General features: G+C 55.9%; 1 protein-coding gene across 6 annotated transcripts in view; it reads left to right on the forward strand.

The window, feature by feature from the left end:
- The window catches only part of ESYT2 (extended synaptotagmin 2), a 76,683-nt gene extending 64,376 nt beyond the window's left edge, over positions 1–12,307 (forward strand). For 5 of the 6 annotated variants that reach the window (XM_047763632.1, XM_047763633.1, XM_047763636.1 and 2 more), the window contains 8 exons: positions 660–746; positions 3,196–3,345; positions 4,478–4,866; positions 5,893–5,991; positions 7,503–7,634; positions 9,080–9,185; positions 9,542–9,591; positions 9,687–12,307. In XM_047763632.1, coding sequence (XP_047619588.1) covers positions 660–746; positions 3,196–3,345; positions 4,478–4,866; positions 5,893–5,991; positions 7,503–7,634; positions 9,080–9,185; positions 9,542–9,591; positions 9,687–9,732 — 1,059 coding nt within the window. In that variant the 3' untranslated portion in view covers positions 9,733–12,307. The remainder of the gene's footprint in view (positions 1–659; positions 747–3,195; positions 3,346–4,477; positions 4,867–5,892; positions 5,992–7,502; positions 7,635–9,079; positions 9,186–9,541; positions 9,592–9,686) is intronic. The other variant, XM_047763635.1, reaches the window with a different exon arrangement.
- The last annotated feature ends 1,327 nt before the right edge of the window (positions 12,308–13,634 follow it).

The raw sequence follows: 13,634 nt of genomic DNA on the forward strand, positions 1-13,634 counted from the left end.
CACTAAAGGAGTTCCCGCTGTGGTACAGTGCGGTGAGGATCCAGTGCGGCTGCAGCTGTGGCGTAGGTCGCAGCTGTCGCTTGGATGCGATCCCTGGCCTGAGAACTTTCCTGTGCCATGGATAGGGCCAAAAAACCCCCCAAAGCAGGTAAATATGTTAATTATGCTTTTGCTTGATTTCGTGGGTAGATGACATGGGAGGTTCTAAGTTTCCTTTGAGTGTGCTATCGACGTTTTATTTAAACGCCAACCGATGGTGTGCCTCAAATTCAATAAATACGATTCTGTTCAAGAATCGAGAGAAGGCCTTGCTGTGGCCGTGACGTGCGCCACTTTCAGGAAACCTTTCAGGAATTTTCTCGCTTGTTTTACCCTAATTACCATTCGTTTAAGAAGCTTCCTGACCTGCAGCGCTCCGGGGCAGCGGCCCGGGGAGGCCATCGAGGGCCAGCCGCCCGTTCGGAGGACGCGTTGTCCTGGGGCTGGGACGCGGGCTGGGAGCTGCCTGGAGCCTGTTCCCCGGACACTCCAGAGCTTCTCAGTACGTGACAGTACAGCTCAGAAAATAGGTGTCTTGGGATTTAACTAATGCTTCCCTAAGCTTCCCCACGCAGTGCGCAGAAGATACGCCACAGCTGATTGTGGGATATTTCTTGCAGATTCGGTACAAAACCAATGAACCCGTGTGGGAGGAAAACTTCACTTTCTTCATCCACAACCCCAAGCGCCAGGAGCTTGAAGTGGAGGTACCTTATTTGCATGTTGACATAGATTTCCGCCTTCCTGTCACAGGGTCAGCACACGAGAGCTGCCGCAGGGACCCGTGGTCTTAACCAGTCCGTCCTTGTCGGAGGTGCTCGTACTTTAAGTTTGGGGGGTTTTTGTTTTTAATTTTCAGACCGATGGTTCTTACTGTCTGGCAGTGCCATCGATACTGATTTTCATCTGTTGACCTCATGCGTCAGCCTTGCTGAACTGGCCTGCAGTGGTGGTCACTTTGGCGTGGACACTCCAGCGTCGTCCTGCATGGCGTCTGCCCGCAGGGACCCCCCCCCCCTTCCTCTCTCTTCGTGGCTCACTGATCGAGGCCAGGGATCGAACCCGCAACTCCATGGTTCCTAGTTGGAGTCATTAACCTCTGAGCCACGACGGGAACTCCCTCCTTTTCGGTTTTCTAGAAGAGTTTGTGTAGGATTGTTTTTTTTCCTCGTGTGCTTGGTAGAATTCACCAGCGAAGCCATCTGGGCCTGTGGTTTTCCTTGTAAGAAGGTGGTCAAATTCAAATTTAATTCCATTAATAGATACAGATCCTGTTTCCACTCTCGGCACGCTCCTGTGTCCAGTGTCTCGTGTCGTCCAGTCTAAAGCCTGTTGTCTCATGTGTTTTGTCTGCTTTCTCAGCTAAAGTGGTTGCTATTAGTCCGTCATGGCCCAAATGTTTATCAAGCGTGAGGTGCGTCTTTCTCACGTGCCTGCCTGTCTCTGGGGAGTTGGCTACATGCCTGTTCCTCGTGTGTGGTCTTAGCCTGAAGGAAGCTGCTGTTCTTGGGGTCACACAGCTTCTGGGACCACCCCAGGGCGAGAGTACTGAGCAGGCCCATCTAAACAGTTCTGGTTCCTGTGTTTCTTTCTGGCGTGGCCAGATTTCCAACGTTCAGTCCTTGGGAAGCTGGAGGCCCTCTGTTTTCTGCTTAGCTCTTGCAACGCCAGCTTGATTCTGTAGGGCCCCGGGGTCTGAGGTCCTGCGTGGAGTTCTCAGGGCTCCTCAGCAGGGACCTGGTCACTGCGGGGCACGCCCACCGTTCCATTGCTCTGTGCGTCTTGTTTTATACGTTTACATTCTCGGGTTTTGTTTGTTTCGTTGTTTTTGTTTTGTCTTTTTAGGGCCACACCCGAGGCACATGGGGTTCCCAGGCTAGGGATCTAATCAGAGCTGTAGCCGCCAGCCTACGCCACAGCTACAGCAGGGGGGTATCCGAGCTGCACCTGCGACCTACACCACAGCTCACAGCAAAGCTGGACCATTAACCCACTGAGTGAGGCCAGGGATCAGACCCTGGTCCTCATGCATCCTGGTCAGATTCTTAACCTGCTGTGCCACAACAGCAACTCCTGCATTCTGTTTTATACGAAATGTGTGTGTCTAGTTACTGTTTTAGTTTTTATATTTGTCTAGCTCATTTTTACCTTCATGTATTGCACTGCTCTTAAAATCATCTCTAGTAATTGGACATTGAATTTCAAAACTTTACTTTCAAAGTTCTGTAAACAGTTATTTCATCTGTTTAAAAAATAAGCAATTAGAGAGTTCCCGTCATGGCGCAGCGGAAACGAATCCGACTAGGAACCATGAGGTTACAGGTTCAATCCCTGGCCTCGTTCAGTGAGTTAAGGATCCAGCATTGCCGTGAGCTGTGGTGTAGGTCGCAGATGTGGCTCTGATCTGGCATTGCTGTGGTTGTGGTGTAGGCCAGCGGCTACAGCTCTGATTAGATCCCTAGCCTGGGAACCCCAGTGTGCCTTGGGTGTGGCCTTAAAAAGACAAAACAACAAAAGAAAGAAATAAATAAGCAATTAGGCTTTTAGGTTTTCATGTGTAGTTAGTTTATTTGGTCACTTTTGTATAGTCTAAGAGACTACCAAAATTCTTACTCCTTTTGTTCAAACCGTTTTGTGTCACAACAGTCTAACAGGAATAATGGCTATTGCAGAGGTAAAGCTGAGGGTTATTATTCAGGAGACAAAAACTGCCCCGCATGTAAAGCCCATACAGAGTTCGAATTGGGGAAGCTTTTTAAAACACTTGAGAAGGTGTCTTCTCCCTGAACAAGTGCCACCCATCGAAATGCGGCACGTCCCTAGGAGTAGGTACTGTCAGCGTTTTCTCAGGATTTAAGGCACTTCTTTCCCGTCTTCGGATCTGTGCAGACTGCTGCCTCTTGGCTCAGGATTCCCGCGATGGGTGCTCGGGCGCCGTTTTCTCTGTATCTGCTCTTTCCGGTCGTGTGATGAGGAAATGACAGGTCTGGGTGACACAGATACAGCCTGACTTCACTCGTGAGGTTTCCTCCCGGCTCTTTGTGGAAGCGCGACTTGAAGGGAGACGCCGAAGTGTGTTTCGTAAAGACCGGATTCCGGGCCCCTCTGGGTTCTGTCTTCTCGGTGGTGCTGAGCGCGCCCTGTCGCGTTTTGCAGGTGCGAGACGAGCAGCACCAGTGCTCTCTGGGGAACCTGAGGATCCCACTCAGCCAGCTGCTCGCCAGCGAGGACATGACCATGAACCAGCGCTTCCAGCTCAGTAACTCAGGGCCCAACAGCTCGCTGAAGATGAAGCTGGCCCTCAGGGTACTGCCCTCTGCAGAGTGTGGCCGAGGGTGCACGGGGGCCCTTGGTGCCAGGCGCAGGGCCGGGGGGGCGGGCGGCGGGGGGGGGCCAGGGGGCAGCAGCAGCCGTGTTCTGGGCCCGCAGTTGTTCGTGATGCTTTCACGTGAAGCCAACCAGCCTGTTGATGATCTTTTGGCCCAGAAAGTACTGCTCTCTCTGCATCAACAGAGTTTTCTGGTAATGTTAAATTTTCAAAGGGCATTCACGGGAGAGAATCTAACATACCGCTGCAAGATGGTGGGAATTTCAGGAAAAAGAAATTTTGTCCCAAACAGATGGTGATATATAAGTACCTAAGGAAAGGCTGAAAGTGAAACTGGCAAACAGAGGAAAATCCTAAAAATCTCTGATATTTACAATGCAAATTAAAGTGAAGAAACAACTTTTGTTTTTAAGGCAAACAAACTTAGTGTGTGAGGGTGCATTGGAAATGGCCTGCTTTTATCTTGTCACCACCTGAGTGTGGGACAGCCTTTCTAGAAGGGACCACAGTGTCTCCAGTCCTAAGTCACAGAGAGACCTGATTCTGGAAACCTAGTTCCTGGTGACAACACAGAACCAGGGACCCTGGCCCAGCTTGACTTCGTAAAAGCAGGGAGGCCCTTCAAGCCATCGGGGGAACCCCCCCTGCAGGGTGCAGGCTCTGTGAGGGGACGTGTGCACTTCAGAGCACACATGAAAGGCAGCAGAGCGAGGGGGGCGCCGCTGCCCCCCATGGATGCTGGGGGTCGGGCAGCCTCGCCGCCCCCCCCCCGCCCCCCGCCCCCGGAGCTGGCTGGGTAGGGAGGATGCTCGTGTAGGATGAGGGGGCGACCCCGGCCCTTGCACAGTGACGCTGCCACCGCCGAGCAGGAGAGCAGCCAGGGGAGGGCCCAGAAACGAGGTTTGCACAGCACAGCGCTCTTAGCTCCTTGCACGCGCCCCTCCCCGCACTTTGTGTGACGTGGGGGAAGAGCTGAACAGATGAACGGGGCTGTTTTAATGTGGTGCCGAGCTTTGAAGAAACGTTTGCAGATGGGCAGCGCTAACGCCGTTCGCGTGTGAGGCTGTGAGCAGCGTCACGGGTTTTCCGTGTGTCTCTTTCCCCCTTCAGGTGCTCCACCTTGAAAAGCAGGAAAGGTCTCCAGACCACCAGCACTCCGCGCAAGTCAAGCGACCCTCTGTTTCCAAGGAAGGGAGAAAACTGCCCGTCAGGCCTCAGATGTCCGCATCTCCAGGCACCGGTGACAGCAACACAGCCCCGTCCTCCCCCGTCATCGTCGGGGGTGGCGATAAGCCTGGCGTGGAAGAGCGAGCCCCGCCGGCAGAGGCCAGCCCTCAGGGGCCGCAAGACCTGGGCCGGAGCGCCTCCAGTCTCCAGGCCAGCGGCCCCGGCTCCCCCAGCCACGTCTCCGCCAAGGAGCCCACCCCAAGCATCGCCTCGGACATCTCGCTGCCCATCGCCACTCAGGAGCTGCGGCAGAGGCTGCGGCAGCTCGAGAAGTAACTAGATGCTCCCCGTGTCCGGTCGAGGTGCTCGCGGCCCTCGGGCTGCAGGGAGGGAGCGGGTTTTGAGCCAAACGGCCTTCAGACGGTGTTGCCCCTTCACTCCCTGTGCCTTCGACTTTCTGGGGCCTGGCATTGGGCTTAGGCACAGCGAGGTGAGCCTCAGAGCAGGAGGCAGAGTCTCGTCTAGTTGGGTCTCAGTGGGGGACGTGGGAAGCCTGGCCAGCCTGAGTCTGATGTTGGGGACAGGGCCCTGCTCTTTCATGCTTGGCCAGCACCGTGTCACACCACCCACGGCTCTGTCTGTCTTTGGATGTCTGGGTGGGTTTCTTACTTAGCGCCTGGAGTCGTGGCTGTGCTCCTGCTTTCCTTAGATAAGGGGGCCGACGTCTCCGTTACCCAGGCTTCCTCTCATGGGGAGGCTGTTGCCCTTTGAAGTGGTTTCCTCTTTGCTGCTCAGAGGCGTGTTGAGTAGGAAGGGCAGAGGTGACGCCTGTGCTCCGGGGCCCAGAGGAGGCAGGTGGCCGTGACCCACGCCCAGCAGCTCACCTCACACCCCTGGTTTCAAGAGAAAGGAAGCAGTCCCTCCCTCGCTGGCTCTGGGAGGAAATAGAAGTTTGCTCAGGAGCTCGTGTGGGGAGAAGCAGGTGCTGAACCACAGGCTGCTTGGCTGTCCTTGAGCCTGTGCTTCAGCCTGACACGCAGGGCGGGGACCCCCTCGGACGGCCCAGCCCGAGGGGCTCTGAGACAGGAGCGTAGGTTTGTGCGGGTCCAGGGCAGACGTTGCTTCGCAAGGACGGCCGCGTTGATGTCTGTCCTCAGCAGACGGCTCGGTTTCACTCTGGGTCCCCAGCAGAGCTGTCAGTTTTGGGCCATCGAGTTGCCGTGAACCCTGGAATGAGCTCTGAAACCCAGCTGCCCGCTTGTGCCCAGAAGCTGGGGTTCTGTTCACCTCCAGGGGCCCTTCCCTCCGGCCCGAGCGCATGGCCGTGACCCCAGCCTGTCGCTCTGCTTTGTCTCCAGCGGGACCACCCTGGGCCAGTCCCCCCTGGGGCAGATCCAGCTGACCATCCGGCACAGCTCCCAGCGCAACAAGCTGGTGGTGGTGGTGCACTCCTGCAGGTGAGGCGGCGGCAGCGCGCGGTCGGGGTGCTCCTCCCGTAGCTGTCCTTAAGCTGCTTCCACGACCTTTTCTCTTTTGTTGTTTTTTGTTTTTTGTTTTTTCTTTTCTTTTTGCCTTTCCTAGGGCCGCTCCTTCGGCACATGGAGGCTCCCAGGCTAGGGGTCCAATCAGAGCTGTAGCCGCCGGCCTCCACCAGAGCCACAGCAACTTGGAATCCGAGCCGCGTCTGCGACCTGCACCACAGCCCACGGCAACGCCAGATCCTTAACCCACTGAGCAAGGGCAGGGATCAAACCCGCAACCTCATGGTTCCTAGTCGGATGCGTGAACCACTGCGCCACCACGGGAACTCCCCGTACCCTTGTCTCTTCATAAGCATCTGGTTGCTGCGTAACCCTCCCTGAAACGGCTCTGCTGTGGTCACGTAACGCTCCCTGTTGTCGAATGTGTAGAGCACGATAAGGAACAGATGTTTCTGTTGTCGAACTGTCTTTGGGGACGTTTATAAATTTCCAGAAGTCGATTTATATCGACTCAGGGAATCCAGGCTGAGGCGCCGTCGATGCTGTGGCACTGGCTGCTGCTGGCCTTTACGTCTGACTGGTGGCCGTGCGGTCCACGTGCGGTGGACATGCGTGATGTCACAGAGGGCGGTGGGAACGTAGAGTCAGACGAGAACATCGAGACAACGTGCCTGTGCCTGTGGAGCGCCGTTCCTCGGGCACCATCTGTGCTCCTGCTGCCAGGCGGGCACCACGGGCACTTCCAGGGCGGAACCGGCTCCGGGGACGCCCCCTCGCTGGGCGTTGGGGTCAGCCCGGAGCGAACCATGTGAGGTGGTTGCCTGTCCAGGTGACCTTTGACCTGCGCCCCTCGAGCTGCCTGGCTCCGCATCACACTTGGGTTTGTTCGGTCCATACCAGCGTCCTCCGTGACTTGTGACTGGTTGGCCCTCGGATGTGGAACCGGGGATGTGGAGGGTTGGTGCCCTTAACCTTCACGGGGTTCAAGGTCGCCTGTGATGAGACGCTCGGCAGTGTGTGGCCCAGCTGTCCCGGGACGAGAGCTGGCGAAGCCGCATCCCCGTCTGGGAAGGGTCAGCTGGACAAAGGGCAGAGAGTGGGCTCAGCAGCCTGAGCAGGAGCCCGGGGAGGGTTCCGTGGCCGGAGGCTGCACGACCTCGCTGGGGTCTCCGGGGTAGCGGCTTCGTTTGGCCGTGAGGCCTCACTAGGAGAGGACGGGGACGCTGTGGTTTCCGTGATGGCAGCAGAGCAGGGTGTCGGGACACCCCCCCCCCCAGGCTCTGGGCCCAGGAGGGGAGGCACAGGCCACCTCCCACCCCTGCAGAGCTGCGGCAAGAAGCTAGTCGGGGGGCGGGGGGAGGACAGGTGCTTCACTCGCGAGCCTCTCAGCGCTTGGATACATGTCAGAACAGGCAGTACGTTCCAGTGTGAGGCTCGTTGTCCTTTTTCCAGATTCTAATACCTGCTGTTCTCTGGTTTGTTGTAAGAAATCTCATTGCCTTCTCTGAAGATGGCTCTGACCCCTACGTCCGCTTATATTTGTTGCCAGACAAGAGGAGGTCAGGAAGGAGAAAAACACACGTGTCCAAGAAAACGCTGAACCCCGTGTTTGATCAGAGGTACGCGTCCTCTCCGTGGGGTGATGGTAGATAAGCACGTGGGGGAGGCCTGCTGGTGCCCGGGCGTACCCAGGGCATTTCCACCAGTGCCGCTGAGAGTGTACCTGGGACTTCCTCCCAGTGAGTAGTCGTGAACTTGGTGACAAATAGATAGGTGAAGAGTTCCCTAGTGGCCTAGCGGGCCCGACATTGTCACTGCTGGGGCACAGGGGCGATCCCTGGCCGGGAACTTCCGTGTACCGCGGGCCTGGCCAGAAAGAAAATAAAGAAAGAAACAGGCATCAGAGCGACACGTCATGAATCCTCAGGTCACGCCCCGCAGGCCTCGGCCTGTCATGCACGTGAGGCGTGGACGCCAGGCCTCGTGCTTAAAGAAGCCCCAGCATCTGGGGAGGTCCCGGAGTCGACTGAGGCCCATGTCCATTCGTTCAGGTACATTCCGTCTCTCAGGACACTGGCCACGTCTCATGGTTTCTTGCGACTTTGTTTAAACCGGGGTCCGAAACTGATGGGCAGCCCAGCCCCCGTCCTCGTGTGGGCAGCCTGCTCTGCCTCTGAGAGTTTGGGGACCTGTGACCCTGAGACTCAGGCCGCCTGCTCGTGGGAAGGCCAGCCACGTGTCCGTGTCCCTGTGTCCCTGTGAGGCCTCTGGCCTTGTCTTCTGCTTTGCCAGAGGCCCTGTCACATGCGACCCCACCGAGGCCTTTCTCTTTGAAGAGAAAGCGTCTGGCTCCGCTGCTGGAAGTGCCTGCAGGCCCCTCTCTGTGAGGCCGCTTCCCCGACTCGGAGGTCGCACACCCTCCTGGAGCCTGCGGCGAGCCGCCTGGCCTGGACGCCCCCGTGGCGCACATCCACGGCCCCATGATTCACACCAGGAGAGTTGTGTCCTGTCCACGCGGGGACCCACTGGTGGTCAGTCTTTCCCACATTTAGGATTCCAGTGTCCTCCTCCTACGTTTGGAAAATAATGGAGAAAAACCACTGAGTCTTCCTGAAGGGCCAGACCCAGACAATTAACAGGAGAGATCAGTTCTATAATAAAAACAGCTAACATTGTGGAATGGTCTCGTAAGCAGAAATGTCATTTTTTTAGTTACAATAAAACAAAGCAAAGTCATGGAGAAGTTTAAAGATGGTCCACTTTTTCTTTTTTCTTTTTTTTCCTTTTCTTTCTTTCTTTTTTTTTTAGAGTTGCACCCAGGGCATATGGAGGTTCCCAGGCTAGAGGGTGAATTGGAGCTGCAGCGGCCAGCCCACGCCACAGCCACAGCCACACGGGATCCGAGCCTCGTCTGCAACCCACACCGCCGCTCACGGCAACGCCGGATCCTTAACCCACTGAGTGAGCCCCAGGATCAAACCCACGTCCTCAGGGATGCGAGTCGGGTCCTTAACCCGCTGAGCTGCAGCGGGAACTCCAGAGATGTTCTCTTTTTCCACTTCAGCTTTGATTTCAGCGTCTCTTTGCCGGAGGCGCAGAGGCGAACCTTGGACGTGGCTGTGAAGAACAGCGGGGGCTTCCTGTCCAAAGACAAAGGGCTTCTTGGCAAAGTATGTTTGGAAAAAATCCGGTGCTCCGTAAAAGTGAAACTTCCTTAAAGTGCGCTTTGAAGAGCAGATTTATGTACGTGGGTGATGTGCATCCGCTAAGCTGCCACGAGCGGTTCTTGAGCCAACGTCGCTGTAAATTATCTCCACGGAGGCTTCACAGTAACTCCCTGTCCAGACTGTGGGATCCCGGCAGGGCCTTTGGGGTGTAATCACTGGGCAGGTCCTGGCTGGATCGTATGGGTAGGAAACGGGAAAGTGAGAAGCTCAAAACGAAGGCGGGTGTCCTGTCGTGCACGTGAGATGGGCGGTTGGCGAGAGGCCTGAAGCCACCCTGACATGCGGTTTTCGACCCACAGGTTCTGGTCGGTCTGGCATCGGAGGAACTCGCCAAAGGCTGGACCCAGTGGTAAGTGTCCCCGCAGGCAGACACGGGTCCCCCCTGCGGGTCCTGTGCGTAGGGGCCCCCCCGTGACCCCTGGCTGCTGTCTTCCTGTGTCTCAGGTACGACCTCACGGAAGACGGGACGAGGCCACACGTGGTGACGTAGGTCCCCGGGGAGCCAGTCGCCCTCCCCACCCCCGCCTGCCCAGCCCTGTGCTCAGGACGCACCGATGCTGTTTTTGCCAGTTCCTGTCTCTGGTTCCTTCCCGGTTTTATAAGACGTGTTGACCTTCTCGGCATATTCGGCCGGTATGATCATTAAGTTTTGTATGTTTCCTTTCCTCTGGTGTCTCCCGGTCACCCCCGCGTGTGGAGGAGAGAGGTGGGCACTGTGCCCGCAGGGCTGCGTGCCAGCCGCCCCGACGGAGCCGACGTCTGGCTGTGCTTTCTTACTGCCTTGTTTTGTACATCACCGCGCGGTGCAAATAGACTCTTTTTTATAATCTCTCCATGCCGGTTTGAATTCGGAAGAAAATGGATCAAGGAAATATATATATATTTTTCTTCGAAAACTTCGATTCTTAAGACAAACATTTTTGTCTTTGCCAGAAAACGTTCTCAGTGACCTATTTTGTGGTGTTTCTTTTTCAAAAGAGAAGCCGAAAGAGTGGTAAATATTAGTATGCTTCGGCCCATGATGAATGATGAGAGAATGCATCCACATGTACGCTTGCATACATATGGAGATACATTATTGAGAAGGCCATGGGAGGGGCTCGTAAGAAAAAACGTATAACTGAGTAAAACACAAAACATGAAGAGCATTGCCCTGGCTCAGAAATCATAGTGTGCCGACCTGAAATCTCGTACAGAAAATGGAATGTCTTACGCTTCAGTCGCTCGTTACAGCTTATCCGTGACACAGTGCAGATACTCCGTCCTGCCTTTCCTGAAATATAATACAGACAGATTTTTGATATTTGCTGTCAGGCTCTAGCTTCCCAGCCTTTTCGGTGTTTTCTCAGCCTGGAAAGAAAGGTGAACTCATGTCTCCACAGAGACTGTGAGATGGGTCAGGGGGTGTAGATAGGAGGTGGTGGTGGCCGGCCCATGTATCTGTCTGCGTGACATCACACGTGGGACAGAGAGGTCCCCAAGCCGGCACTGGACACCCCTGCGACCCAGGGGTTTCCTGGTGAGTAACCACTTCCTGGGTTTCCTCACTCGATGGAATGACCGACCTCAGTACTGGCATATTGTTAGACAGCTTTTATTTGGAAATAAGAGTTTTCTTAGATCACGGAAAGCACGTCTTCCCTACAGAGCCCAAGCTTCTCGGGAGGTGAGGCTCTGCAGCCTGGCCGGAGCCGAGCGCTGAGCGCAGGGTGGAGGTGTGCAGAGAGAGCTTTAAGGGCTCTGGCTGTGCGATGCACCGTAAAATGGGGTATAAATATTGGGGGAAATACGGCTTTGAGAGCGAGGCCGGCCATCTCACCCTGAGTGCCCTCGCGGGCCCGACCCCTGCGTGACCGGACCTGCCAAGGGCCTGCGTGGCTGCTGTGGATGCCGTCGCTGCCCCGGCACCTCCTGCAGCTCTGTTTCTGTTTACACTTTGAGCCGTGGGTCCGTGTGCGGCGGGGTCTCAGCCATGATCCTGAAGACCAGGGCCCTTTGCAGCCTCAGCGAGACCCCTTTCCCTCCTCTGTCGGCGCCGAGGAAGCCGGTGGACGTGCGGGCCGCCGGGCACTGCTCTCGAACGCCTCACCCTGCCCTCTCGGTAGTAAGAGGCAGGTGATTACGACCTCTGCTTGCCTGCCCATGGTATTCAATGTACTGGGAATTTTTTAAAAGTTAGGTTTGTTGACGGTCTTCTGGCACACCTTCTAAAAGGAGAGAAGCACTTGTTAAAATTTATGAGACCAGTGATTTCTGCCAGCATCCCCTCCTTAGAGGTTTTGTGGCACATGTGTCGCCTGTTCAGTCGGGCTTTCCTGGAGAGAATGCTTTATTTAAGCCATTAGGCAAGATGATAAAAACCAAACCAAGCCCGTTCGCAGCACGGCACCCACCCTCTGTGGATGGCGGGGGCTGGACCCAGACCCAGCAGCCAGCTCCCTTCTCTCTAAAAGGAAAGAAGGGAAGCAAGGGGATGGTTGGAAAGGCCCAGAACCCGTCCCAGGTAGGAGTCTGTCTGCACGGCCGATGGGCCTTCAGAGGGAACCTCTGTCCTGGGGGACAGCTGAGACTCACCCCGAGGCCAGACCCCGCGCCCCGCTCTGTTCCCCAGGCCTTCAGCACCAGTGCTTGATAGTCAATTCTTCTAGGAAAAGGGAACCTGAACTTTTCTACGTGGAACCAAACCCATGGAGGGACGATTAACATTCAGGAATTTGAATTCTGTCACTTTGTGGCTCATCCTGTGCCTTAAAGTAGGAGGAATGAGGTGTTGCTTCAGGCGAAAACGGAAGAGGCCTCTGAGCTGTACTCGCCAGTCTGCTCCGCGCAGATGCTCCTCGTCGGGAGGTTGGCCCTCCTTTGCCAAAACCTAAGCCAAATGCACATCCGCCTGCGTGTGGCTATCCCGTGGTTGTTGCTTTAACTCCAGTCTCGCTCGTCCCCCCACTGCAGACGGAACGCGGCAGAGGGTTTTTTGTCGGTGGGGTTGTAGGAGGTCCTTTCTGCCCAACTAATTTTCCATGACAATGCATGTATTTATTCAATAAAACTTTTATGTTCGCTCACCTGTGTTGTCCTTTGAAGTGAAATGTTTGGAGATGCTTTGAAAAGTAGACACGGGGAAGTATTTGTATTTGCTCTTCGTGAATTCTTGGGTTTTCAAAAGAGCTGCATCCGGTCGTTGAGGTTACGGCCGGTTCGACCCTCACTGCTCCCCTCTGCTCCCGCAGACTCTCAGTTTCGAAAACAGCTCATCCGAAAGATAACTGTGAGTTAAAAGACAGAAACAAACAGTGGTTAAAGCCAGGGTGCAGAAGCAATGACAGTGGGTCTGGTTTGAACAAGTGGGGGGAACTGTTAGAGGCGCCCAGTGCCCGGGGGGCGGGCTGGTCTCTCGAGCCCCCCCCCGGAAGCCCCTCCAGCACCTGCGCTCTGGGATTCCTTCCAGGGCAATGGCTCTTAGTCAGGCCCCAGTGTCTTCTCTGACCAGCCCAGCCTTTATTTCATTCCACTTCGGACCAGTGATGCCCACAGCCTCGGGCACAGGCTCGGCAGCTGAGCTCACGACTCTTGATGCCCCTCCTCCCCGGTCCCTCTGCCCTGGGACGTCTCGGCTCAGGGTCCCACCTGTCTGTCCGTCCTGACGCCTCTGAGCGGAGCCTGGAGCCCAGCGTCACCTGGCGTCCTCGGCGCGGCCTTTGGAAGCACAGCCCTGACCCCTCTGCATGCTCCAGGAGTTCCATTGTTCTGAGAATACAAACCAAAGACCGACCGTGCCTCTGAGGCCAGGCTTCCTCCTGCCAATGCCGCCGCCTCCTCCATGCTTCCTCGCAGCCCCTCCGGCCCCACCCTCCTTCCCATCCCAGTGCCTCCCACCTCTCCTTCAATGCCCGCCTGGCTGATACCCACCCCTGCGCTGCAGCACCAAGCTGCTTTCCTCGGGGTCCCGAGCAACCCCCCATCCAGGGTCCGCCTCCCTGTCAGAGCCTCTCAGCATCACGCTGCTTACATTCAGCATGGGGTGCGGAGTAAGGGGCCAGTCGAGAAATATTTACATTTCTGTGTCTTACACACTGACGCTAATCGCTGTTAGAAAATAAAATAGAAAAAATCATACAGCAGCCTTGGGACCACAGCGAAATCCTGTGGCCTTGAAAGGAAGACCTGGGGAATAAACGTCCAGAGGGGACTTTGAAAACCTCTGGCATTGCTGGGGCTTTGGAGATGGACGTGCACATGCTTAGGAAAGGCCCGTGCGAGTGAGTCCTGACCTGTCTGTCCCCGGCAGCTGGTGTTGCGGCTCTGCACGGAGGAAGACTGAAGCAGAGTCGTCAGCTGCCTGACGGGCTGTTGCCGACACACCCTGACACCCACAGACACAGGGCCTCGGTA

This window comes from Phacochoerus africanus, chromosome 16 (assembly GCF_016906955.1).
Source record: "Phacochoerus africanus isolate WHEZ1 chromosome 16, ROS_Pafr_v1, whole genome shotgun sequence".
NCBI classification, from domain to species: domain Eukaryota; kingdom Metazoa; phylum Chordata; class Mammalia; order Artiodactyla; family Suidae; genus Phacochoerus; species Phacochoerus africanus.